The 27,170-nt window shown below is 54.9% G+C and overlaps 1 protein-coding gene across 1 annotated transcript; it reads right to left on the bottom strand.

Moving 5' to 3' along the window:
• Nucleotides 1–13,427: 13,427 nt before the first annotated feature.
• CCDC197 (coiled-coil domain containing 197) lies at nt 13,428–24,274 on the bottom strand. The gene is given in 11 exon segments (XM_053888740.1): nt 13,428–13,628; nt 13,923–14,216; nt 17,151–17,267; nt 17,670–17,741; nt 18,566–18,661; nt 20,319–20,497; nt 22,244–22,286; nt 22,288–22,455; nt 23,560–23,640; nt 23,936–24,010; nt 24,113–24,274. Coding segments are annotated over 11 exon segments (1,488 nt in total).
• Nucleotides 24,275–27,170: the final 2,896 nt, after the last annotated feature.

Here is a 27,170-nt window from a genome sequence, read left to right as displayed (position 1 = left end):
GAGGGTTTCCGGGGAAGGGGGGTCCAGTGTATTGCATGTGCCCATTTTACAGGTGTTAATATTTCCCGGAGTGTATTAAGCCATCTCCATTCCCACGCTCACTCTCCTGCCCCAGGCACCAGGCTCGGCTATTGGATAAACATCTGTGTCTTACAAGTGCGTATCATTTAGTAGGTGGGGAATTTGGGGTTTAATCATGGCTCAAGGAGCAATAACAGCAGAGGCTAATTTTTATTGAGCACTTACTGTATACTGGGCACTGTCCTCAACTCAACCCATATTATCCTACTTAATTTCCTCACAACTAGTGTATGGGGAAAGATCCTATTACTGTCATCTCTACGATCCCTGTTTTCCACATGAGGAAACTGAGGCACGGGGACAGTAAGGTACTTGCCCCAAACCACTCAGCACACAGTGGGATTCAGTCCCAGGCAGCCTGACTCTGGAGCCGGTTTTGAATTCATTCTGCTGAGGAACCATGCATGTGGTGGTGGGGATGTGTACTCCCACACCCCTATTTGCTTTTGGTCTTTGTTTTTTATGGCCAAGGGAGTCGGAGAGGTAATAGAAGTGCCCAGTACCGCTCAGCTACAAAGTGGCCCAGCAAGACTGGATTCCCCAGACTTTTGACTCCTCATCCAGTGCTCGCTCCAAGCTCTGTCAGGCTTCACTCAGGGCAGGAATCACCGAGCCAGGTGTGCTTCCACGGGGAGCAGGTGAGGAGTCTTTGCTGAGGAAGGGAGGGCAGGGCCCGCGGGGCATTGTCTAGGTCCCTGTGTCAGGCTTAGCCCTGGTCAAACTCGACATCTGAGGCATTTAGGGCCTCAAGGAGGAGGATCCCGAGTGAGCCGAGGCTTCTAGGAGCTCTTGGCCCACCTTCTGCCTCTCTCCAGGCCATGGAAGGTCCAAACCAAGCTGGCACCCACGTATGAAAGGAGCATCTGGAGCTCACAAGGAACGCTGGGCCCCAGACTGGCTCTAGACTCCGCCATTCACTGCCGTGTGGCCTTAGATGACTTCCAGGCCCTCTCTGGGCCTCTGATTCCTCACTTACTGAGAGCGTCGGACAATCTGAGTAGTTCGGAAAAACAAACAAACAGATCCTTAAAAAATATTTTTAGTAGTGAGCCTTTTAAACAACAAAAAAAAATCTCACCCAGCATCTCAGTACATGTGTAATGGATTCTTTGCTTAACAGCGGCTGGAATGAGTGGGGGAAACAATGTCATCTCCTTCGTCCTAACTAATCAGCCTGCTTCCTGAGCTCTCTAAGGGCCACTTGGAAGACATCAAGAGTCCAGCTGGTTTTCGGGCCGGGTCTGAGTGGAAAATGTGAACCGTCCTTTTGGGGCCTGCCCCGTGGCCCACGTGACTCCCAGTTTGGCCTTCCTCAGGCCGCTCAGGCCCAGAGAGTGCTCCAGGCTGGGCCCCCCAGCTTCGCTACGTACAGCGTGGCCCCGGCACACCTTTCTCCGCCCCTTGCTTCCTGTTTTGCCCACTTCCTCAAGACGTGAGCTTAAGAAGATGGCTTCCGGTGCCCAGAACCTTCCCTGTGCTGCTCTCTCACCTCTCCGCCTTCGCTCCTCCTGGAGGCCCGTTTCCCAGGCTCCGTGTGAAGTCCTCCCAGACTGCTGGGCTGGGCATGAACTCCTCTGAGTTTCCACCACGCTGTGCCTGTCCTGTGGTGCTCATGCCTCATGGCTGTGACTTGGCGGGGGCGGTAGGACATGGTCATTACAAGTGTGGGCAGTGGCATGAATATTCGTGTCATAAAAAAAAAAACGGAAAAATCCGGCGGTGGGGGCGTGCCTGGGTGGCTCGGTCGGTTAAGCGTCCGACTCTCGATTTTGGTTCAGGTCATGATCTCACGGTTGCGCGTCCGAGTTCCTCGTGGCGCTCTGCACTACCAGCGTGGGGCCGGCTTGGGGGGTCTCCTCTCTCTCTTTCTCTCTGCCCCTCCCTCCCCAAAATAAATAAACTTAAAAAAATATTCGTGTCCCGATTCCCATGTAATAGCTCTTGAGCAAGCCACACCTCCCTGGCCCTCAGTTTCCTTGTCCATAAAGTGGGGATATTTGTACCTGATCTCAAAGGTCAGTCGGGAAGACTAAATGAGATGGCCATGAAAAGCACTTGACATTCTGCTTGGTCCCCAAACTTTGTGGGCTTTGCATGGTAGTTACTGGGGCCTGAGTCTCGTCCGACCTTGAAGCCTACGGGGGACAAGGTAAGAGCTTGCGTTCGGCAGGGAGGAGCCCCAAGGGGGTTTGTGTCCGTGCACCTGAGAGGGGGTGTCTGCCGTCTCCCTGGATCAGTGAGACAAACTTGGGGCTCGGGTGGCGGGAGATGTGGTAGTGTAGGCCCATCTTCCTGGCACTCTTTCCCTGCCCTGTAAACCACAGGCCTGGCGCGGCAGGGGGATCTGGGCTTAAAGTGCTTGCCCTTCCACGCAGGAGGTCCGCGCCCCCTCCTCGCTGCCCCCGCCCCGTCGTGCACAGCCTGCTACTCCGAGCTGGAAAACTTGCTGGGATACAAACCTGTGTGTTGTTTCCCCGCTGGGGATGATCAGGAGGAACCAGAGCCAGTTAGCCCCCTTCCCCTCCCCCAAGCCGCCCCCCTGGAGGCCGTGGGCTGCCCTGGCAGCCTATCGACCCCCAGGAGCAGGGTTGAGAAAGAGGCTTTTATTCTTGCGAAAAGGTATTTCCAGGAAAAACGGTGGAAGTGGGAAGACTGGAGAATGGAGAGGCAGGTCTGGCTGAATAGGGAGAACATTCTGGAATCTGGGAAGGGGTGGAGGCAGGTGGCCCAGAGCAGGGGCACTGCTCACTCTCACGTCGCCCAAGGGAACACAGGACCCTGACCTGGCTGGCGGAGATCCCTCGGTCCCTCCCGCCAAGGTGCTGTGTACGTTAGGTGCAGCTACAGGAAGGCCCTTCTTTCAACACTGGGCACAGATCTACCGCACATCCCACGGGCAGATGCGTGCCGGGCACGGACCATGCACATCTGTGCACAAAACTGACAAAAATTGCTGCCCTCACTCAGCTTCCATTTTCATGGGGACGTCACCGCCGGTTCCTCTGCGGTGGGTGACCCAGGACCACACAACCCCCACAGGGCTGGACAGAGGATGGGGAGGGACCCCCACAAATGTTTGAGATTCAATTTTCCACCAGCCCCGGGAGCTGGGACACACAGAGTTAACTTTAGTGCAGGGCCAACAGAAAGGAATGTGGTCTTTCTGGAAGAACCCTCAGAGAGGGCTCCAGGGAGCCAGTCCCACAGGCTTTCCAAAGGTGAGACAAGGAAATGGGGGAGAGAAATCATGTTATAAGGTTAGTCTCTGGCTCACTTTTCAGATGAAACATGACCCACAGCCCCAGGAGAGGACCAGATAGGCCAGTTTTCCAGCCTATTGCCCACCTGCGCCCCCCCTCCCCCCAATGCCTGGGGTTTGAAAGCTAACATTTCTTCAGCTCAGATAGAAAGTGTTGTATCCCGGCAGCCTCCTGGGCTGGGCTGGAGGCACTCTCGGCTTCCAAGGGAAGAGAAAGCACTGGGTGTGGTTTACAGAAGGCTGCAGCCAGTGCTGGGTGGGGGGGCCTGGGCTTGGTGAGAGCTGCCAGTCCCAAGCCCTGTCCTGGCCATCCTGAGATGGGGTAGACAGCCCAGCTCCTGAAGGTGCCCTGGTTATGAGACCTGGGGCAGGGTGCGTGACCTCTGTGATAGGCAGCCTCTAATGGCCCCCAAAGACCTGCCTCCTGTGCTCTCACCCTGCGTGACCCTCTCCCCTCCAGCGTGGGCTGGACTCAGTGACTGGCTTGTGAGGAAGATGACAACAAAAGTGACCGAATGTCACCTCTGGGATCAGGATACCCACAGACTGGCCTCTGTCTTGCTTGCTCCCCTGGTGAGCTGCCCTGTGGAAAGATCCACAGGGAAGGCGCTGAGGGAGACCCTCAGCCGACAGCCAGCGAGGAGCTGAGGCCCCCAGTCCCACAGCCCGTGGGGAGCTTCCTCTGCCAGCCGGCCGTGCGTGAGCCTGGATGCTGACTGTCCCCCGGTCGGGCCTTCAGGTGAAACCCCAGGCTGGACTGAAGCCTCGCGGTGAGACCCTGAGCCAGAGGACCCAGCCCTGCCCAGATGCCCGACCCCAGGAATAATGAGATAGATGTTCGTTATTTTCAGCTAAGTTTTGGGGTGACTTGTTACACAGCATCAGATGACTGATACAGCCTCTCTTGCTCTCAGCCACAGTCTGCTCCTCTATGAATCGGGGTTAATGAAACTTGTAACTCTGGGTAACTGTGTGGGTGACCCCCCCCGTCACCTCCTCATGCCCCCACCTAGCATCGTGGGTGTTCCACCCCACCGTCCTCTCTACTGCTCTCGTCACACAAGCCAGCGTCTCATCACCAACTATGGCAAGTGCTTCTGGGAAGGGAGAGGACAGGGTGCGGTGCAAGGCGGTAACCCAGGCCTTCAGCCTTGTGTGGAAGGGAGGGGAGACCCCATAGCCTCAATGAGACTGAGCGGGGCTCGGTGCCTGGGTGAATCGCGTGAATACCATCTCCCAGGACATGATAAACAGAAGAGTTCGGGGCTCTGTGATCCCTGGAAACTCTCTAGGGCCCCAGAGAGCAAAGCTCAGGAAAGCCTGGCCCTGGAGAGCCTGTGTTTACAGATAATGGAGGTTTATGGGGTAAGTGTGGGCTCGTCCACCCAGGTCCCGGGTGGCCACCGAGCTCGGCCAGGCAGAACCTGAAGTGCAGCGTAAACACTGCAGCATCCCAGATCATCTGCTGTCCTCGGAGATATTTGGCAGGGAGAAAACATCTTTTTTTTTTTTTTGTATAAGAACAATGTATTCTGAAACATAATGCAAATTGGCTTTTATAAAATTTTCAGATGAAATGCAAAAGCACAAAGATACTCAGTTCCCCTCGGGTCTGAGCACCAGGCCCCCGAAAATGGGTTCACTCTCCTCTGCCGCGAGAGGCATTTGGGGGAAAGTTCTGGAAACTTTAATTAGGAAAAGTGCCCTCGCTTTGCGGTCAGTCAGACTTGGGCTCTGCCACCTGTTTGCTGTGCCTCCCGGAGGGACTTGCTGTACCTCTCTGAGTTGAAGTATCAGTTTCGGCTGCCTTAGAGAAACCCTGCCCCTCCGGGAAGGACTTTGAGCAGATGGTCCTCTCAGGCTGGCTGTGTGACTCACAATTCTCACCTTCTCACCCTTGCTGAAGGAGAATTAAAATTTGTTCATCTTCTAGGTGGCAGCCTTTTGTCCCAAATTATTTCTTAGCTGAGATCACAGGAAAGAGAAAAATGAAAAGCAGGCTTTATAGGAATAAGAGTGGCCTGGCCCCCGCCCCCACCATATCCTATGCAGGACTCAACAGTAAAATTCAAATCGTATAAAGGTCTTAGATCACCTTTTTGAAATCTTTTTTCTTTTTAGAGAGGGAGACCAAGAGAGAGAGAGAGAGAGAGAGAGGAGCAGAGGGAGAGAGAATCTTTTTTTTTTAAGTCAAAGACATCTCTCCATCTTTTTTTTTTTTTTTTTTTAAATGTTTATTTTTGAGAGAGAGACAGAGCTCGAGCACGGGAGGGGCAGAGAGACAGGGAGACACAGAACTCAAAGCAGGCTCCAGGCTCTGAGCTGTCAGCACAGAGCCCGACGCGGGGCTCGAACTCAGAGATCACGACCTGAGCCGAAGTCAGGTGCTTAACGGACTGAGCCACCCGGGCGCCCCAGGAAGGGGGAATTTTAAGCAGGCTTCATGTCCAGCGTAGACCTGACACGGGGCTGATCCCATTTTTCTGTTGCCTTCTACCTCATCCATCCCAACTCCACGTGTGAAGGAGGCCTGAGCGGCTCAAGCAACAGCAAGGCTCTGCTGGCTCCCAAGAGGTGGGCGCCATCCCTGGCCTGGGATGGGGGTGGGGTGCTGGCTGTCTCAAGGTCCCCTTCCCCCTCGTTTCATGGCACCATCCCAGGGTGCCTGGCGGCAGCATTCCCATAATTTATGATGCTGTGGAGAGTGGGGAGAGGGAGGTCTTCCCCCCAAGTAATTCCCCGGGAGAACCCCGAAACTCTGGCCTGGTTTATTAGGGCTCGCCCTGGGAGGTGGCATGGCCCTGGGAATACGACACGGATAACCCTGAGGGCCAAGTGGAAGCCAAGATCCCTCTGCCCCCCCCACACCCCTCTCTTTTGCCTCCTACACGTTCCTTAAAAGTTTCACTTAGAGATTTACTCCTTTGCTTAAGACATCCATTCATTCATTCATCATTTACCCGGAGCATATGAGGAGGCATTCACCCAGCACATATTAGCTGAGGGCCTCTTCCGTGTCAGGCTTAAGTCGATTAAGATGAAGCCCTTCCCGGGACACCTGAAACTAACATAACGTTGTATGTCACATAGGCCTCAATGAAAAAGATGAGCCTTTTGTCTGGAGAACTTCTCCTTCCAGTGGGGGAGACGTAAGTGTAAACGACTAAGTGCCACCTCCGGGGGCAGGGGAGGGGGGCGGGCAGGTGCTCTCGAGATCCTTGTAGGAGAGGCTGGAAGCCCAGAGTTGGGCTCTGCTCACTCTGCCTAGGGCAGGCACAGCTGGGGAGGCTTCGTGGAGGAGGTGAGGCTGGAGGTGGCAGGGGCAGAGAGGGGCGGGGTAAGGACAGTGGGGGCAGAAGGAAGCCCCTCAGAGCATTCACTGGATGGCAGGCAGCTTACCCCAAGGGGTCCCGCAGCTTGAACCTGCGGCTGTCCGGTGGCGGCTCAGGCCGGAGGCGCTGCTCCTCTCAGTTCACGGCCCCTGCACGGAACCCCCAGGTGCTGAGAGCTGGTGCCGCCTCGGAGTCACATCCCCACATGGGGGTGGTGCCAGGCTCCTCTCCGAGCAAATTGGACCAGCACTTTACCGTGCCTCGGGATCCCCTGGGTTCTTGTTAAAATGCAGATTCTGCCTTTCTCGCAAATCCCAGGTGATGCCACGATGACGCGGGGCCCGGACCCCACTGAGTGGCAGGGGTCTACGGTAGCACCCTGTCTCTTGATTCCCCCTGGGGGCTGTTCCAGATTTGAACTTGGCCGCCTCCCGTTCTGCTTCGTGATTCCCACCCCCCCCCCCCCCCCCGCCATGCTCCCTTCAGCTCGGAGCACTAGCTCTGAAAGGAGACGGACGTGGGCCTTGCCCCTGGGCTGTGCAACTTCAGACAAGCCTTTCGCCTCTCTGAGCCTGTTTCCTCACCTGGACAACGGGGACTGTCGCTCTCAGGGTTGGTAGGAAGACTCCGCGAGCTATGACGAGCTTAGCAAGGTGCCTGGCGCACAGCAAGCATCCAGTGCATGTTAGCTTTCGTTCTTCGTGTTCTTTGTGTTTCCAAAATGACAGTTGTTCCATCTGGAGCCGAAGGGCCAGAGCTAACGTCCCAGCTCCAACCGCTAAGCACTGTGTGGACCTTGGGCGAGCCACATAACCACAGAGCTACAGCTCCCGAACTTTCTGTAAGACGGACCCAGAAAACCAATGCTTTCCAGCTCACGGGCTGTAGGGGTGACTCGGGTGAGGTACAGTGGCCTGTAAGTTCTGGGGCCGCATCAGGAAGTTCTCACTGTGCAGAGACCATCAGGAGCCTCTCTGGATTCACACCCACCCCCTCCTGTGCAACACTGAACACCTGGTTTGCACCAGGCCCGGCTGCACACGGAGGTGGGGGAGCCAGGGAGACGCAGCTCGGGCCCTCATATCCCCCCCTGCACAGTGCTGGAGAGCAGCTGGGGACCCAGGGCTCACACTGTCTGGACTCTGAATGCAGCGTCTCCCACAGCACTGAACCGTGCAGAGAACCCAAGCAGCCGGCAGCCAGGGACAAACGAGCCTCAGCACCAAAGGACATGGAAACAACGCAGCGTCTTCTGGAGACACCTAGTAACGACACTGGGGCACATGCTGGGGCCAGGTGGCTTGGCCGGCACTTACAGCCTTGGAGCACAAGCCTCGAAGTAGACCGGCTGTTTCCAGGCCAAGAGCGGGGCTGGGTAGGGCATCGCTCCTCGGGCGAGGGGCTGGGAGTGACGGCCGGAGTGCCCTGTGCCTTTGCAGCTGGGGCCGCGGCAAGGCGGCCTCTTCCAGATGTCTCCTGTCATCCCCGTCTGGCCAACTTCCTTAGCTGGACAATGGAACTCAGCTTAAGACACCACGTTTTGAGGCTAGAGGCCAATGGGGACCAATTCAGAGTGGAGCCAGAGTCACCGAACTTGAAGGAAAACAATATTCAGAAGCCAAGAACCCTGTCCTCCGTCTTGAAGATGGTCCTGCAGGTGAATGAATGGACAGCGAGCCTTTTCTTCAGGGACACCGAAGGGAGGATTTGTGAGATGCCAAGAGGAGTTAGTTTCCAATTAATCTCCAATTCTTCAGCAAAGCTTTCTTTTTCTGGTTATAAAAGGGAACCACGCTCTTTGCAGCAACTCCGGAAAATCTACAAAAGTATAAAGAAGAAAATGGAAGATTAGAGTCCTACGATCCAAAGCTAACCATGGTTAATGTGGCAGAACAGAGCTCTAAGCCACCTCTGTACATCCCAGCGTCCCTCAGGCGCCCAATTCACGGCCAGCGGGTGGACCGGCCGCCCCCACACTGGGGATCCTTGGGTTGGAGGGAGTAGGGAATCTGAGGGAGTGTGTGGGTGTATCCAGCAGCCACCACTATAATACTGTGTAACCAACGACCTCAGCTTCACTGGCTTGCAATTATAAACATTTGTTTCTCAGTCAGGGTTGGCTGAGGATTGGACAATTTTCGTGGATCCAAACTGCATGTTGGGTCCATGTCTGCTCCACGTGGCTCTTGTCCCTCTGGAATCAAGGGGCTCCCAGAGGCACACCTCCCTCCATGGCAGAGCTTACCAGTGCTAACCCCCAAGCCCCACGGCACGATCATGTTTTAAGCCTCTGATTGTGTCACAGTTCACTAATATCCTATTGGCCAAAGCAAGTCACGTGGCCAACCCGGCCAAGAGGTGGAGAGGAGTGTTCTGCCCACCATGAGCCTCTGGCAAGCCCAAGGAAGTAGACACAACCCCGGGGGAGAGGACACTTTGGGACCCCTATCTATTTCGCGACCCAATTCAATCTGCTGCACCAGGTGGAAATTAACACCCTGAGGGTCATGGGCCTCCCACTTAGAAGCACTAATGTAGTGTATATCCTTCCATTCTTTTGCATATATAAATTTTATCAAATGGGGCTTATATTCTATTTTTTGAATCCCTTTTTCCACTTAACTTTACGTCCTATATTTTTCCTAACACTATTTTTGAAAACATGTAATTTAATGGCTGCAGAATTATCAGATCCTAAAGTTGGGGCATTATTTATTAAACTCTTCCTCCGAGATACTTAGGTTGTTTGAAGTTTGGCTACTCTAAATAACGATGTGGTGGCATCTTAAACACTCTGCTGGCATCTGTAACGGGCACTTCTGGGTTTTGCCGGAGCAGCATCAGGTCCCGTCTCCCTGTGATAACGGTAGCCTGGTTCCCCTCTGGGGGAACCACATGTCCCCTTCTGTCAGCCCACGTAGTTCATGTGGCATCCACCACTGGCTCCAGGGGAATGACTCTAGCCATAAAAGATATTCCACCTCTCCTAAACTCAAAAATTTGACCCAGGCTTGGCCAGTCAGGGATTAAAGAGAGGCATCTGACCCAAGGTGCGTCAATCAGAGTGAACCCTGAGACTTGCCCTGTGATTTACCACAAAGGGACATTCTCTCTTTCTTGCTCTCACTTCAGCTTTGGAGGATGCAGGGCTGAGGTTGTTTACATGGAACTGGAGAATGAAGCCAAGATGTAGAAGAGCAAAGCCCAGAGATAGAGACTGGGTTGACGCTGAGCTCCTGATCAAGCTCTGCCTGAAGCTGTCCCTGACCTTCTAGTTTTTATAAGCCAATGCATTCTCTTTTTGGCTGAAGTCAGGTTGAGTTGGGCTGTCATTTCGGAACCAAATAGCTCTGGTTTTTTTTGCTTAAATTTCTCGGCTTGGAATTATTGAGCCAAAGGACGTAAACATTTTCTTAAGCCTCTTGAGACCTCTAATCAAATTGCTCTCTAGAAAATATATGCAAACAGTATCACACTGTTAGACAGCCTGTCCTACAAGCATTAGTGTATTATTTGAATCTTCTTATGGACAGAAATTACATTGTTTAATTTTATTTTTTGTAAGGTGAAATATTTTTCATGTTTATAGCTATTTTTATTTATTTTGTTTTTTTCTGAATATGAACAATTGTCTGTTCTACTTTGTGAGAGCTCTTTAAAACACTGATCCTTTTCCAAATTTGTCATCATTTCCCTCTAGTTTATTGTCTTTAGATATGTGGATGCGTTCTGAGGTAGATGCGTTTTCATTTTTTTTTTAACGTTCATTTATTATTGAGAGACAGAGACACAGAGCATGAGCAGGGGAGGGGCAGAGAGAGAGGGAGACACAGCATCGAAAGCAGGCTCCAGGCTCTGAACGGTCAGCACAGAGCCCGACGCGGGGCTCGAACTCACAGAGTGTGAGATCATAACCTGAGCCGAAGTCGGCCGCTCAACCGACTGAGCCACCCGGGCACCCCGCGTTTTTAATTTTTATGTGATCAAATTATTTTCAGGTATAACTTCTGTGGCTTTCATGCTTCCCAACTGAAGAGCAGGTCAACACAGACCAGATTTCCTTCCTTTTGGCATTTAGATACCCAGTATTTCTCTCCCTACGATGGGATAACCATCTCATCTGAACCACCCAGGAGCGTGTTAAAAATCCAGATTTCCGGGCCCCACGTCAGAACCAGCATCTTCAAGAACAATCTCTAGATGTCTCCGTGGTTAGCGAATGTCACGGTGGTTTTAACGAACACGAGAGTTGGAAAACAACCCCTCAAGGGAACTGGTATACCTTAGTGTGTGTGGTCTAAAAAGAGGACATAATTTGATTTTCCCACCATTTTTTTCCAGCACCAGCCACTTGCTAACAATCCAGCTCTCCCAGGATGGTCAGCGGGAAGAGTCTTCTCACACTTGAAGTTACTTAAAGCTGGAATAATTCATTGACAGGTAATGAGCTCTCAGTCTCACAAAATGTCCAAGCCCCGGACCAACTGGTGTCTTGGGGTCTCAGGGTCTGAATGGGAGGTCAGATGAAGTGACATCTCCTAAGGTACCTGAACTACTGCTTTTTTTTTGTTTTTTCTCCAAATGCACTTGAAGGCCTTTCTCCAGCTGACAGGGAACCCAAGAAAACGTACCTTAAAGGGACAGGGTCTGGGCGGAGAGAGCTTCTGTCGGACATAAAAGCCCAGAAAGGACTGAACCCCAGCATTCGGGTACATGCCCGCAGCAGCACGGCTAAGCCCAGGGCCCCATCTGTCTCTTTCATGAGCCAAGCCCCTCGCCGTGGAGGCTGGGAACTCCTAAAAGACTCAGCTGCCCGTTGCAAATGTAGATTGATGGCCGGGCCACTGTCACCCCAGGCATCTGCTCTGATCGTCCTCCTCCCCGAGGCGTGCGACAAAACATCTGAACCAGACCTACACAGTCACAACCGGTGCACAGCATGCGGATGGCAGGGGACAGGAAGAAGGAAGCACTCCTCAGAGCCCTCACAGGCAAAGCCAGGAAGCCACAGGACCGTGCCCCGGGCCTAGAAGCGAGTGTATGTCCGGTACCTTCTGGGAGGTTAGACAGGGTGGGGACGGCCCTCCCAGGCTGCCAGGTCCAGGCCCATCACGCAGGCGGGATGCTGAGACCCAGGCATGGGGGGGGGGGTGGTGGTTGTGCTCAAGGAGGAGCAGAACCAGCTTAGGCAGTTAGGATTTGCCGTAATTCTAAAGCAGCGGTTCTCAAAGTGTGGTCCTGGGACCTCCAGCATCAGCACCTCGTGAGAACATGCTAGAACTGCAAATTCTAGGGGCGCCTGGGTGGCTCAGTCGGTTAAGCATCTGACTCTTGATTTCGGCTCAGGTCATGATCTCACAGTCGTGGGTTCAAGCCCCACGTCGGGCTCTGCGCTGACAGTGCAGAGACTGCTTGGGATTCTCTCTCTCCCTCTCTCTCTCAAAATAAATAAACGTAAAAAAAAAAATGCAAATTCTAAGGCCTCTAAGACCCCAGATTGTTGAATCAGAAGCTCCGGGAGCGGGGACACACTCTGTGTGGGTCACACGTCTTCCGGACAAACGTTCGAGTCCAAGAATCGTTGGCCCAGCATGTGCCCACGTTACAGGGAGATGGACGGGAGACTCTAGGTGTCTTTGGAAAGCAGATGTTGCGGGGAGAGGGAGAGCAGAGGAAGGCAGGAATGTGGGAGCCTCCCTTCAAGGGACTGAATGCTTGTGTCCCCTCACCCCAAATTCACATGGTCACCTTCCAGTCTCCAGTGTGTTAGGAGGTGTTAGATCACGAGGGTGGCGCCCCCAGGAATGGGATTTGTGCCCTTATGAGAGAGACCCCCATAGAACCGCTTTGCCCCTTTCACCCTGTGAGGACACAACGAGAAGACGGCCGTCTATGAAGCAGGACGCAGACCCCCGCCAGACTGCAACTCTACCAGTGCTTTGATCTGGGACCTCCGGTCTCCATAAGTACGAGAGATAAATGTTTGGTGTTTAAGCCCCCAGTCTGTGGTCTTCTGGCGTAGCAGCCCAAGACCAAGCCACCCCCATGTGTGGCCTCTGGACCAACGTCCAAACCTCGTAGCTGGGCCTGTGGACCCCACGATGGTTCCGCAGTCCACCTTCTCAGACCCCCCATCAGGTTCTTCCGGCTCCAGCCAGACTGGAAACCCCTCCCCTCGTGATCCCTTCACTTTCTGAGCCCCGCCCCCCACCATGACCTCCGCCTTCTGGAATCTGACTCCAGCCTACCTGAGATGTCCTCTTTGCTCCAAAGGCCTGTGAGACCAGAACTTGAAACAATGGTCCCCCCCCTTGGTTCCCCTTCAAGCTGCTCAGAAGACCAGACCACACTCAGCCTCACTGTATGTAGCTCCTCTCACTAATTCCGCAGCTAAGTCCTACCCCTGCTCCTACCGTCCCTCCCTCTGAGCCGCCTGTCCCCTCTCCCAACAGCACCTGGAAAATGACGACCCTCGGCGCTTGTGGACCGAACAGCAGCATCTTTTCTGAAACTCTTCTTTGAAAGTTAACTCGCTGGTTCGCAGCTGGTCAGTTGCTCTTAACTTGCGACTTTTATCCACACCAAAAAGCCAAGGCAGGCCGGCCTCCAGACGTGAAGTCTTTCCAGGGCTGCGGCGGTCACCAGGAGGGTTTGACACCAGTGACACAAGAAAGCCAAACCAGTGCTTTCATCCAGACCAAGCTCTTCCACCGCCAGCCTAAGGACATCCGGCTGGGGAGGGGGAGGGGACTCCCTTAGATGCCCTCTCGCCCAACTTTCCAGGCAGGCTGGAGAGGGAGGGGTTCTGCCTTGCCAAGCTCTCCCCGAGAGCAGCATCCACTCCGGGCAGCTCTGGGACCCTCGGGAAAGGCAGAGGGCAGTGACCCTGCGTCTGCTTCTGATGAGACGCCCCCGATGAACAAATTCAGGACCCCCAGCCTGCCGGGCTCCCCGGTCTGCAGTGGGCAAGGCGAGCTCTCACCTCCTAGGCCCTGAGGGGCTCTTTAAGGGAGTTTCTGTGACGCGCATATTCCTAAAAGCTAGGCACCTATCCAGAGCTCTTCTTAAAACAAACCCACCTGAGACCTTGACAGTGTGGCCCTGGCTCCCAGGTGCAAGTCCAGCCTGGCAAGTCCCACCTGACCTCCCGCTGCCTCCCACCCGGCGAACTCCCTCTCTCTCTTCCCCGGTCCGGTCCGCAGCCTTGTTGCCTGCCAATCCCCCAGTGCGGGGAACAGGCTGGCTCCCACCCACTTGGGGGCACTGTGGTGACAAAAGGAGGCCGAGGGGCTAAGGAGATGGTCCTGAGGCTGGCAGGGCTGGCTTGGTCGCCAGCCTGGTCCGTACGGGCCGGAGCGGGCTGAAGTCTGGGTGCTGGGAAAGGGCATTTGGGGGATCGAATCTCGATCCCTTGGGCATTTCCTGAAGGACCTGGGGCATCTTCTGAGGCCCTCACTCTTGTCACTGTCCGCTGACCATCACACTCTGGGTTCTACACGCAGTGATATAAATCTCACTGTCTCCATTTTGTCCAACATAAATTCCTGGGAGGAAAAAGAAATCTCCGTCGCCTGAAGGTGCTTTGACACCACTTCCCAGGGACCAAAGCACCATCAAAGGTTATCTACACTTCCTTTAACTCTTACAAGCGCCCTGCCAAGCATGTGCTATAGGTGACGGTTGGCAAATGAGCAAACTGAGGCTCAGAGAGGTTAAGTGACTTGCCTGAAGCTGCACAGCCCAGTGGTAGCAAAGCTAGATGACTGAGTCCAAGTACTTGTGTGGCTTCCTGATGCGGTCGCTTGCCTCTTTTCACCGCTTCCTCCAAGAAGCCCACCCTGACTGCCCCCAGCCTCCCTCTCTTAGAGGCATTCGTTTCTGAAGGACCTTCTACCTCCAACTCTTAGCACAACGCTGAGCACATGTGGGCGACTCAATACGTCTCGGTTGAGTGATTGTTGCAGGAGACCCACGGGACCCCTTGACATCACCGTGTAATTTCTTCCTTTTTCTTCGGAAGAAGATGAAATTAATGTACTGTGAGTATGTAGACAAACGTGCCCTTATTGAAACCGACATCGCTCATATCACAATGTGAATATGAATAACATGAGTTTTGCCCCAGGGGAAGCCAACGTGGTGAATGGTGTCCCTGGAGCTGGGCCGCTGAGCAGCCCTGACGCTGTGTGAAGTGCTTGTGAGAAGTCCTTCTCAACGGAGGCGCAGGCTTGCTGACTGTTGGCTGTTGCTATGGCAACCCTGGGGCGGGGCGGGGCGTTCCGGGTTCCAGAGGAACCAAGCATCCTGTGTTTTGAACGTCTCCACTGAGCCTGCCTCAAGTACGGAGAGCGAGTTGTGACCTAGAATGAAGCCAGTATTGAAGAGGGCAGCCAGCAGTGTGTGGAAAGGACGAATCTTTGATGAGCCAGGGAGCCTCGGATCACACCATTCCTGAAACCCACCCGGCCGCTGAACTTCCACTCGTGACGCCACCATGCCCCGCTGGAAGAATCAAACCACCTCAGAAAAGGACAAACTTGGAGGACCCGGAGCTCCCGATTTCAAGACTGACGACAAAGCTATAGTAATCAAGATAGTGCGGTATTGGCATTGGGTAGACATCTAGACCAACGGAATAGAATTGAGACTCCAGAAATTAACCTTCACGTTCAGGGTCAGTAGAGTTTTGACAAGAGAGAGGAGAGGCCAATGCAACAGGGGAGGATAGTTGTTTTTTTTTCTCCACCAAATGTTATCAGGACAACTGAATATGTTTATGCAAAAGAATGAAATCGGACTCTTATCTCATACCATATACAAACGTTTTAACTGAAAGTGGATCATACACCTACATATTAGGGCAAAAACTATAAATTTCTTATAAGGAAATTTAGGTATAAATCTTCATGACTTTGGATTACAGTTTTTGTGATAGTTTCTTAGATGTGATGCCTAAAGGCAAGTAACCCAAGAGGGAAAAAGTAGCTCACTTGGATTTTCATCAAATTAAAAGCCTTTGTGCTTCACAGCACACCATGCAATGAAAAACACAACCCATAGAATGAGAGGAAATATTTGAAAATTGTATATTTGATAAGGGGCTTGTATCTAGAATATATCTTAGAATGCAATAAAAAAAAAAAAACAACACCCAAATAATCTGATTTAAAAATCGGCCAAGGATCTGAATAGACATTTCTTCAAAGAAGAGATACGAATAGGCAACGAGCACCAAAGAGACGTTCAATGCTACTGTCACCAGGGAAATGCAGAGCAAAACCACAACGAGCTAGGACTTCACACCCACCGGGATGGCTGCATTACGAAAGACAGACGATTCCAAGTGTGGACAGGATGTGGAGAAATCGGACCCTCACACATATATCGATCACAGGATTGTAAAATCACCCACTTTGGGCAAACAGTTTGCAGCTGATAATAATATTTGCACAAGATTTAAATACAGAGTTGTCATATGATTCAGCCACTCCACACCTAGGTATGTCGCCAAGATAACCGAAAACATATGTCCACCCAAACACGTGTACGTGAATGCCCACAGCGGCATTGGCCACAACGGCCAAAAAGCGGAAACAACCCAAACGGCCATCACTGATGGATAAAGAAAATGTGGTGTGTCCACACACAATGGGATATTATCCAGTCCTAAAAAGGAACAAAGTCTTGATTCACACTGTATGACGTAGATCAACCTTGAAAACGTTAAGTGCGAGAAACCAGATGCAAAATGTATCTTGTGGGGGGTGATGAAATGTTCTGGAGAGTAGTGATGGCTGCATAATTCTGGCTGAATTAGAAACACTGAAGGGTACGCTTTAAAAGGGTAAATGTTATGGTATGTGAATCATATCCCAACGAAGCTATTATTAAAAAGAAGGAAAAGACACGCTCTGTGGTCAGTAGAAGCCGGTCTGACATGTTCCCGGCTACTGCAACTTCAGCGTATGACAGATGGGGGGGGGGGGGGGTGACAAGGGGAGGCTCAGTGGACTTGACCGAGAGTCCAAAGTGGAAACTGAAGACCCTGCACAGAGGCTCCCTCAGTCACTGAAATGCGCCCTCCCAGAGTGCACACGTGAGTGTAAATGTGTGGCCACACCTGTGTGCATCTTGGGTGTGTTTGTTTGCAGGTGTGTCTGTGTATATTTCACGTGTATTGTTAGGTGTGTAGAGAGCACGTGTGAATGTGTGAGTGTGTGTGTGTGTGTGTGTGTGTGTGAGATGCACAGAGAAAGACCGGGCAGGACAGGAGTTCCTTTGCACCTGCCTCTGATCCTATACCTAACGGGAACTCATCACAAGTTTCTTGAGTGACAATAGAGACACCAGGACCTACTGCCCCAGGAGCGCGTGTAGCCACGGAGGGACGGACTCACGGGGGCTAAACGTGAATGCACCATGAGCGGAGGCCCTGAACAGGCTGAGATTGCCAGCCTGGGGTGGCAGGGAGTCCTCACCTGAATCAGGTCGAGCTTGGAGAAGAGGTCCCTGCTCTTGGGCACGCTGTGGGCGGAGGGCGAACACTGCTGGACCATGTTGTTGATGGCCACATGCATGTAGTTGAGCAGCTCTTCCTGCAGGAGGAGAAGGAGAAGGAGAAGGAGGAGGAGAAGGAGAAGGAGGGGGAGGAGGAGAAGGAGGGGGAGGAGGAGAAGGAGGGGGAGGAGGAGAAGGAGGGGGTGAGGAGAGGGAGAAGGAGAAGGAGGGGGAGGAGGAGGAAGAGGTCCCAATCCTCTCCCACCATTCCCCCTCCCCAGCTCACTCAGACCAGAGAAGCCACCTTCTCATCCTGGTCTGTGCTCCACTCCCAAAGGGCCTTGGATGAGTCCCTCCCACCGCAGGACCTGAGTGTCCTCCCCTGCCATGAGAGACATTGAACTAACTTCCCAGAGGGTCCTCCTGGCCGGAGACCCCCACGGTCCACACCTGGAGAGCAGGGGCCGGGAAGGGGGCTGGAGGAACCCAGAGCTCCTCACTCTGGGCAGCCCCGGAGTCCTGGGCTTCAGGTCTGTGGAGCTGTGGTCAGCGGTGACAGCCTTGCTTCCCACCTTGAAGAGAAAGACCCAGAAGGGGCTCTGTGAACAGTGGCCAGTCCACTCCCCCTCTAAGCCCCTTGGCTGGAGGTCAGCCACCTGTAGATCCCAACCATCGCGTCTTCCAGGATCCCATGGGGCCCGAGAAGGCCCTGGATTCGCTGACCACACTCAGTCCAGGTGCAGTGTGCCCAGGCCTATGGTCCTGGTGTCTTCCCAGCAGCCCCTGAGGCTGGAAGGGTACAGGCTCTGATTTTAGTGAGGACCCAGGGGCCGGAGGGTAACCAGTCCCCATTCCAAAGGCCAGTAAGCAGGAGCTCGAGAGCTTAAGTCCAGAAATCCTGGCCTCTGGTCACGGATTTCGGGCATGGCTTACTCTTTCCGAGTAATCACTCTTCTCATCTGTGAAACAGATAGAGGTAAGAACCAAGCAGCATTTAGGAGGGCCTGTCCCGGGCAAGGCCTTGTGCCAAGTACTACCTGCCTACCATCAGACAGTCCTAGGAATTACTGACGATTGTGAGTGACAACCACTCACTTAAAAGCCATCGTTCTGTTATTACCTACAAGCATTACCGGAGGACCGGGTAAGCACCCAGCACATGCCAAGCCCGGGTACTGGTTCTTGGTAGAGCTTGGCCCTTACCTATCTGTGATCTCAGTTTTCCCATCTGTAAAGTAACCTCTGCCCCATCTTCGAGAAGCCCTTTGAAAGCTGATAGTCACCAGGGTGAGGTAAGCAGGGATGTGTGTGGTGGTGTTGGGGAGGGGGTGATGCTTATTGAGGAGACAGCAGCCCCCAGCCCTGCCCCCGCCCCCATCCCACAGAGCGGGCTCACATCACAGCTGTCCACGTCTCTCTGTTCCAACTGTCACCACTGTTCCTGCTTGCCGCGACACCTCTTTCGCAGCTGACACAGCGGAATCTTGAGGCTCTGCGGTGGGAGGGGCTGGGTCACCTGGGTGCCGCAAACCCTCCTGGGGCATCTGCCCTGGGCCTGGTCCGGAGGAGCTCACTGCCCGGGGAGATCTGAGCCTGATGGGGGGAGGGAGGAAGGGGAAGTCCTGGGTGGTCTGGCTGTTCAAGGTACCAGGAAATGCCCAAAAGAGCATGTCCAGGCTGACTGGGGCTTAATGCTCGCTTCCTCCCATAACCAGACCCAAGAGTCTGTGCCCTTCTGGGCTCCGAGGCTGCTAGGAGGGCACCGTGGAGCAAGGCCGGGGAAAGCTTCCTGAAGCCCAGCCTGCTCTGGTCGATGTAGTGCCGGCCACACCCCCCCCACCCCCCCACCGCAAGGCCCCATGGGATGCGGGCTCAGCCCTGGACCTACACAGGTGTCCTCACTTCTCTGAGTCTTCCTTTCCTCCTCTGGAAAGTGGGAAGAAAAGCACACCTCGGTCTAAGTTGCAAAATTCAAGGTGGCATCGAAAAACTCAGCTTATGCTTAATTAAGATAAATTACAGTGAAGAACATTTTAATTCACTTGTTGTTTAAAAATCAAAATTAAGGGGCGCCCGGGTGGCCCAGTCGGTTAAGCGTCCGACTTCGGCTCAGGTCATGACCTCACAGTCCACCAGTTCGAGCCCCGCATTGGGCTCTGTGCGGCCAGCTCGGAGCCTGGAGCCTGCTTCGGATTCTGTGTTTCACCCTCTCTGTCTCTGCCCCTCCCCCCCAACAATAAATAAACATTAAAAAACATTTTTTTAATCCATGATGAACAAAATATTAACATTTTAAAGAAAGATGAGATCCAACCCGGCACTTGAACGCTCAAGGTTACTCACCTCCCCTTGTCTCAGCGCTAGGAATGAAAGCACTTACCTCCAGGCGCTGGGGTGAGATTTAAATGAGATACAGCAGGTAAAGCGCCCTCACCCTGCCAGGCTCCTCATAAAGGGTCCGGTTCCCCGGAGGCGAAAAGGTGCCAAATGGTGTAGGTTTTCAGTGCTGCCACTAGGGGGCAGAGGCTCGCTGCAAACTGCGCACAACGGTCCTGTGCCAGAATCAACCCACCCTCAGCCCTCCTCTCCGAGTCCCCTTCCCCTCCGAGTCCCCAGGCCCCAGCTTCAGCATGCAAATTCATCATGCCACGCCTTTGCCTGGCGCAGTTTCTTCTGGAATGGCCGGCCCTCCTGGCAAAAGTTCTATTTATTATAAGATGAACCAGAAAGGAGAGATAGGTGACTTCTCGGGGCACGAACTTGGGCACCTTCTGTGTCCTGTGCCTCAGGACAACCTCCTAGCTAGTTTGCATTGCCATCTGACAGATAAAGAAACTGAGGCTCAGACAGGGTACACACTTACTCAGCTAGTCAAAGACTGAACTGGGATCCGCACCCAGTCTGTTTGAATCTAGAATTCATGGCTTTTCTACCCCCAAGAACACGTTTAAGCATAAGCACTGTCAGGGGTCAGCCTGGAGAAAGGGGACGGAAAGGGAGACAGAACAAGGCTCTGGAGTGACAGCCTCACCCAGACCCTCTCAGCAGCCCACCAATGCTCCGAGACTTCCTCGCAGGTGCAGAGGAGACTCCTATGCCCCCGGTTTTATGGGCTAAAGGCAAAGGGCCAGGCTTCAGATAGCTGTTACCGGGGTACGAGCCCTATGACTCTCCTCTAGAGACCCCAGGCTCTGGTGGACGACCTGGTTCCTCTTGGAGAAGGCCTCCAGAGGCTTCTGGATGTCCTGGTTGATGGTGAAGAGCTTCCCATAGTGCCCCACCACGGTCTCCACGAGGGCCTCCTCCGGCCCCTCCCCTTCACTGTGGCCTGTGGAGACAGTGCCTCGGAGGGATGGGTGGGCACAGAGAGCCCAGCCCCCACCTGCCCCCTGCAGTGGTGATGCTAATGAGGCAGATGGGACTTCTGCCGAGGTCCCGAAATCCCAGCTGGAGTCCCAAAGTTGACAGGTGCCAGACAATCCACGCAGGGCTTACTCCCAGATGGCAGGACTGGTCCAGCAACTGTCCGGCCTCATCGCCCACCTCCTGCCCCTTCAAGAGAAGCGGCAACATTAGAAGGACCGCCTAGCGGCCAAGAACCCGGATTCCGGATCCAGACTGCCCGGTGAGACAGGAGACTGTCCCCCCAGGAAAAAGTGCTGACTGGGGGAGCCCACAAGGAGGGGATAGGAATTGTTGCTGTCCTGAGTGATAGGGTCCCCGGCTTTGGTGGTAACCCATCCCGGATGGGGTGAGCAGGGTTGAATTGCTGAGTTAGGAAGACTCCAAACCAGGAGGCTGCTTGAGAAGCAGCTCTGGGTGCCGGGTCTGGTCAAGCCCCATGCTGACCTGGAGCCCTCACCCCTCCTTGGCTTGGTGCTCGGAGCTCCTCGGTGCTGCTCAACTTTCTGGTGCCATCTCCCAGCAACTCCCCGAACCAGGTCCTGGTGCCCCAAACCCGTCATGCAGGGCTGTGGCTCCAGCCTACGTTCGTGCTGTTCCCCCTGCCTGCCATGCTCTTCCCCCTCGCTGAGCTCATTTGAGCCCAATGAGAGGCCACCTCCTCCGCGAAGCCTGCCCTGACCTCCAGGGCAGAGTTCTGGGGGGGGCTCTCACAGCTCCACAGCGCTTAGTGCGGCGGCTCTGAAGTCAGACCAGAATCTGAGACCCGGCCCCAGTATTTCCTGGCTGGGCATTTGGGGCAAGTTCCTTAACGTCTCTGAGCCTGGGTAACAGAAGCTCACGCAGAAGGGTAAAAAAAAGATTCACTAAAGAGCTTGGCACAGAGTAAGTAGTTAATAAACGGTAACAGTTATTTTTATTAGTGTAATTTGAGATAATGACGATGAGAAAAATACCTGCTTGTGTCCCCTTACCTTTCCTAACAAGCTTCTGGCCCGGATGGCAGTGGGCTCTGGGTTGAATCAGGATAAAACAAAACGCAAAGCCCGTTTCCGGTGTCTGTATCATTGTCGTCGGTCACAGCGACACAGGAAACAAAACCAAAGACCCACGAAATAGTAGCGATAATAGCTAACATTTACCAGGTGTCAGCTGAATTCCGGGGCTTCTGAAGGGTGAGTTCCTCCATTCGCGTGACCGGTGCGGCTCCCCTTGTACAGATAAAGAAACCAGGACCTCGGGGCGCCTGGGTGGCTTGGTCGGTTAAGCGTCTGACTTCGGCTCAGGTCATGATCTCATGGTCCGTGAGTTCGAGCCCCGCGTCGGGCTCTGGGCTGACAGCTCAGAGCCTGGAGCCTGTTTCAGATTCTGTGTCTCCCTCTCTCTCTGCTCCTCCCCTATTCATGCTCTGTCTCTCTCTGTCTCAAAAATAAATAAACGTTAAAAAAAAATTTAAAAAAAAAATAAGGAAACCAGGACCTCGAGAACTTGCCACAGGCCACAGTGGCCTCACTGGGGTTCACGAGGCAGGCTCGCTGGGCACCTGTGCCCTTTTGAACCCCTGTGGCCTTGACCTTTGCGGGTCCTCATGCTGCAGGTGTAGTTCAAGGCTTACTCAGTGTCCTGGCCCCAAGGCTGGGAAGCGGCCTCGGAGGGGAAGCTCCATACATACCCTTGGGGATCTTCTCAAGGACCTCAATCAGAGAGTCTTCAAAAAAGTCTGTGCTTCTCCACCTGGCTCTTCAGCTTCCTCTGCCTGCAGGGACATTTCAGTGACAGGAAGAGCCAGGCACCAGTGCCTTGTTTGGAGGCACCCAGGTCATGAACTCTTGCAAGGCTTTCCCTGGATCTCCTGCTCAGACTTGCCCTGGCCAGTCCCCCCCTCTACCCCTCATCTCCACCCCATTTCCTGATGAGCTAACTGAGCCACAACGGTTCAAAGAGCTGCCGTCGTCAGGCACGGGGGAGAGTGGAGTCCAGTCTGTCTGGTGGGGGGTGGGGGGGTCTACAGAGCCTCTCCTAGAGGTAGCCTGAGCCCCCCCCCCCCCCCACCAGCTGGTGACCTGGCCAGGAGCTTCACTTCTGTGCTTGGACAGCCCATCTGTAACGACAGTAGTGAGAGCCCCTCCCTGGGATTACGCATGGGGTGCCCAGCACATGGTGAGCGCTTAGTCCGAGGTCGGGGGCCCCAGCACCCCGAGAGGGGAGATGACCGCTTACTGCTGCCCAGCCACGCTTGTCTCTTAGGCGAGCCCCTGAGCAAGATGGGTCTCCAGTAGGGCTCCTGCTCTGCGCCCCGTCAAGGTCAGGGGTCAAGGGCAGAGGCAGAGCGGGCCCCCTCCCCCCTCCGGTCAGCTGGCTGAGCCTCCAGGGGCTGTGGTAGGATCTCTGAGTGATTGCTGAGTGACCCAAGGCAGGCCTCTCTGCCTCTCGTGCCCCATCTTGTCATCCATACAGTCCTGGAAAATGCAGGGAAAACTGTCTTTCCCCACAAACACCCTGTGGGCCCTGCGCATCTTGGGGCTAAACCGTAGTGGGGTCAGGAAGCCATTCTAGAATCTGATGGAAGGGTTGGACCTTTTCTCCATAAAATTGCTCACAGACACAGCCTTTTGCATCTAATTCAGGCTTTTAAGGGCGGGCTGAAACCGGAGGGCTGCCTGAGGGGAGAGGACCCAGGGTCGCCTTGCAAGTTGACTTGGGTTGAGCTGATAGGTGCAGGGGACGGCCACCCACAGCCCTGCCTCTGACAGGAGACAAGCCTGCAGAGGGCGTGGGATGGCCCAAGGTCCCCCACCGCCCTCACCGGGGCCGCCCCTCCCCATTTTCTTCCAGGTGTCCTTGTCCCTTCCCTGATGGCCCTCCCAACGTTCGCTCAGTCCTGGCCACTTAGCCCACCACGGGTGGCGCTGGGTCTGGGGCAGGGGTCCAGCGTGGCCTGGGTCAACTCGTACTTGGCCGGGGGCTGGCAGAGTTCCGTAACAGCACCTGCAGGGCCCTGTCCTTGTCGACAGTCACACTGGCCTGTGTCCCTGGCCACCAACATTGCCCCTCGTTGCCCCGGCTGTGCTAGAGGACGAGGGCCATGTGGGCCAGGTGGGAAGAGGATGGACAGCAATGGCAACAAGCAGGACAGCAGCTTTCTCTCCCGACCTTCCCGACGGTCCTCAAAAGCCAGGGTACGTTCCCGCTTCCTAGAAAAGGAGACAGAGGCTCTGAGGGGGCCTGTGACCAGCCCAGGAACACACAGCAGGACTGGATATGGACTTGAGCTCATTAAAGCCAATGTTTGGGGTCTTTGAGCTGCACCCCCAGCTCTGGAAGGGCCAGATTTGCCTTTCTATAGTGGCATTATTGGCCTTACCAGCCCATAACTGGGATCGGTCCCATCATCGTCAAGTCCCAAATTCACCAAGATACCCGGGCCTTCCAACAGGTGCTGGTTCCCAACAAGAGAGTCCCAGGGTCAGGGCTGGGGGCCGGTTCAGAAAGCAACCCACATGGGGAGGGGACACCTTTGTCACCTACCCTGCCCACCCACCCTCCACCCCTTTATGCATTCAGTGACATCACTGTGAGCGGATAGGAGCTTATCAAAGGACAGTGGGGGCTGGGACAGATCAGTGAGCCCGTAGTCAGGCTGGGGAGGTGGCCTAGGTAACAGGTAGTTTCCACACAGCCTTGCAAAGAGCTCCCGGACCATTTGCCTAAGCCCGGTTCCCAGTTATGACCCAAAGGAGAAGGAAGTCTCCCTAAGCCTGCCATTCATTGGCCATCTGCTGGACCAGCCACAGCATGTGCGTGGAGCAGGGAGAGAAGGTGAGGGGCTACATGGTCAGCCTTTCCAGCCCTGAGCATCAGACGTGAGCCTGGGGAAGGAGGAGGGGGTCCGGTCGACTCACTCACAGCTCCAAGGGCACAGAGCCACAGCGGGGCCGTGACATCATAACGTTGGCTTCTGTCCTTATGACATGTCCACTGCAGGATCCACCCGTGGGTGGCGTGGCCTTACCCCTGCCTCCCTGGTTCAGGTCCCAAGGAGAAGGGGGAGAGGCATCAGTGACCCCAGGGAGACTTGGGCTGTTTTTGTCCTTTCAGGCTGGTCGACTATAGGCAAGGTAGAGGTCATTTTTAACGTCCCCACTCCGCGGGCTCCCCAGATCCCACTGGCGTGCCCCAGGACTCTCCCTGTTACCTCCTTCTACCTGACTTTGCATGGCTGCAGGCTGTGCAGTTCCCCAGCTGGGGCACTGAGCAACCCATAACGACTCAGCCCTGCCCCTGGCTCAGAACCACACCCGGCCCAGGGGAGGGGAGGGGGCATGCTGGAGGGCGCCTCAGGTCCTCAACCTGGGACCAGCCCCTGCCTTATGGCTTGGCCCTGCTACCTGCTGTTGAAGCTGCTGGGCCTGTGGCATTTGGGGGAGCCGGGCCTGGTGCCCTACTAACTGTCCAGGCCTCCCCAGCAAAGCCCCATTTGCTCAGAGCCAGGGTCTCACGGAGGGCAGCCTGGGTAGCCCTGGCGAGAATGCTGGGGGGAGGGAGGGACCACAGTGAGGGGAAAGGTGGCTGGGGGAGCCCGGGGCAGGGGCTGGGGCCTCTGGTGAGGGGGCAGGGGCAGGAAGTGGGGCCTATGCAAAGGCCCACACATCAGAGGGCAGTGGATTGAGTCCCTGCCGGCCCAGGAGTCCCTGAGCAGGACTCAAGAGAGCTGTCTCTGTCTGACCTCCATGGTTCTAGAGCCCCTCAAACACCTGAGGAGCACAGGCTGAGGAAGGATGGAGAGCGGGGCCTGGTGCTGGCCTTGGGTTCATGTGGTGCAGACGGTCAGATGTCTGGGGTCTGGGGTCTGGGGTCTGGGGTTGCCCAGAGAGTCAGAGCCGGCCTGAGGGTGGGGGTGGGGAGCAGGGCTGGAGGAGTGTCCCAGAGTCGACAATGTCTGAGGTGGTTCTTGAGGATAAGGACGAGCCAGGAAAAGTAAGGTGGGAACATATTCCTGGCAGAAGGAACAGCCGGGACGAAGGTTCAGAGGCAGGAAATAGCATCCAGGTCTGTGAGAACTAGAGGCAGATCCTTAAAAGCAGAAGGCGAAGGTCAGAGTGGGAGCAGTGTGGCTGTGGCCGGACGAGCCGTCAGCAGGAGCCAGAGTGTCCGTGCCAGGCTCTCTGTTGCCTGCGACATAAACCAGTAGTCTGCTCGGGCAAAGGGGGCATCAGTGGAAGGTGCGAGGGAGGCCGCAACATCAGCAGAAGAGCTAAAACCCAGGCTCGGAGAGTGTGGGGGCCCACGGCAACCCTGGAGATCCAGGCAGCAGGAGCTCAGGGGGGACATCCCCCCAAATGGACCCTCCCCTACCCCTTGCCGTCAGCCCCCCTCGATCCCCAAGAATCAAGGTCCTTAGAGAGGGCACCCAATTGGCCAAGCCTGGTCATGTGCCCGCCCCTTGGCTTGACTGACAGTCACATCGTAGGAACTGCACTGGGGGCTAGAAGTTTCCCAGAGCAAATCCCAGGCCTTTGGCGGGAGGCCCGGAAATGGATGCTTAGCAGGTGCTCAGGACACGGAGGCTCAGGGGAGTCCGGCGAGTCTGGGCTTTATCCCGAAGACAACAGGCAGCTGGAGGGACCCAGCAGAAGGAGTGGCATGGTCAGACTGGCATTTTGGAGCATGCGCTCGGGCTCAGAGCGGAGGTGAGGCAGGGAGGCGGGCAGTTCTAACGTCTAACATTTGTCAGGACACTTCTAAGTGCTTTCCAAGCAGGGCGTAACATCACGTGGCGCGCCACGGGGTCAGAGCTGTCCTTTCGCTGTTGGGAAACTGGGGCACAGAGAGACACATGCCCAAGGCCTCGCTGTTGGGAAATTGAGGAGCTGAGCTGTTAATCTAGGAAGCTGGGACTTCAGAAAGTCTGGGAGGTTGAGTTGCTGGGACTTGAGAACCGATCCAGTGGGGATGCCACAAGCTGGGTCATAGGGTGAGGGAGGGCTGCTCCCGGGGGAGACCCTGTTAGCGCCTGTGGGCGTGGGGCCTTCACACGTGCAGGGCAGACGACTGCCCCTCTCCTGGGCTTCAGCAGATCCGGGAGCAGGCCTCCCTAGACCTCATCTTCCTCCAGGCTCCCAATCCCTAGGATCCCATCTCCTGGTCATCTGGGGCCCTGAACCACTTGACCCAGTATGGCCGCAGGCAGGGGGGTGTGAGGACGGGGGAACAGTTTGCTTCCCAGAGAGGATGCTAGTTTGGGTCTCAAGTGTCCTGCACCCACACAAGGCTGGGGGACAGACGGGCTGCTCTGGAAATATGTCTCCCTGTCAGGCCCTAAAGAGCGATGCTGCCGAAATTACCAGGGATTGGCAACTATTATGAATTGACCTCCGCCTGGCGCTTTGCCTGGAATCTCATCTACTTCTCGAAAAGACCCTCCGAGGTAGTGGAAGCACTGAAAATGCCGGGCCCCTTATTTAACAAATTAAGAATTTGGGGGCGCCCTGGTGGCTCCGTGGGTTCGGCATCTATGTTCGGCTCAGGTCAATGATCTCGAGGGTCACGAGTTCGAGCCCCACATTGGGCTCTCGGCTGCCAGCGCGGAGCCCGCTTCG

Source organism: Panthera pardus, unplaced genomic scaffold (genome assembly GCF_024362965.1).
Source record: "Panthera pardus isolate Hobbes unplaced genomic scaffold, ASM2436296v1 HiC_scaffold_24, whole genome shotgun sequence".
Lineage (NCBI taxonomy): Eukaryota > Metazoa > Chordata > Mammalia > Carnivora > Felidae > Panthera > Panthera pardus.
Note: the sequence above shows the minus strand (reverse complement) of the source record. Positions and strands in the feature narration are given on the sequence as shown.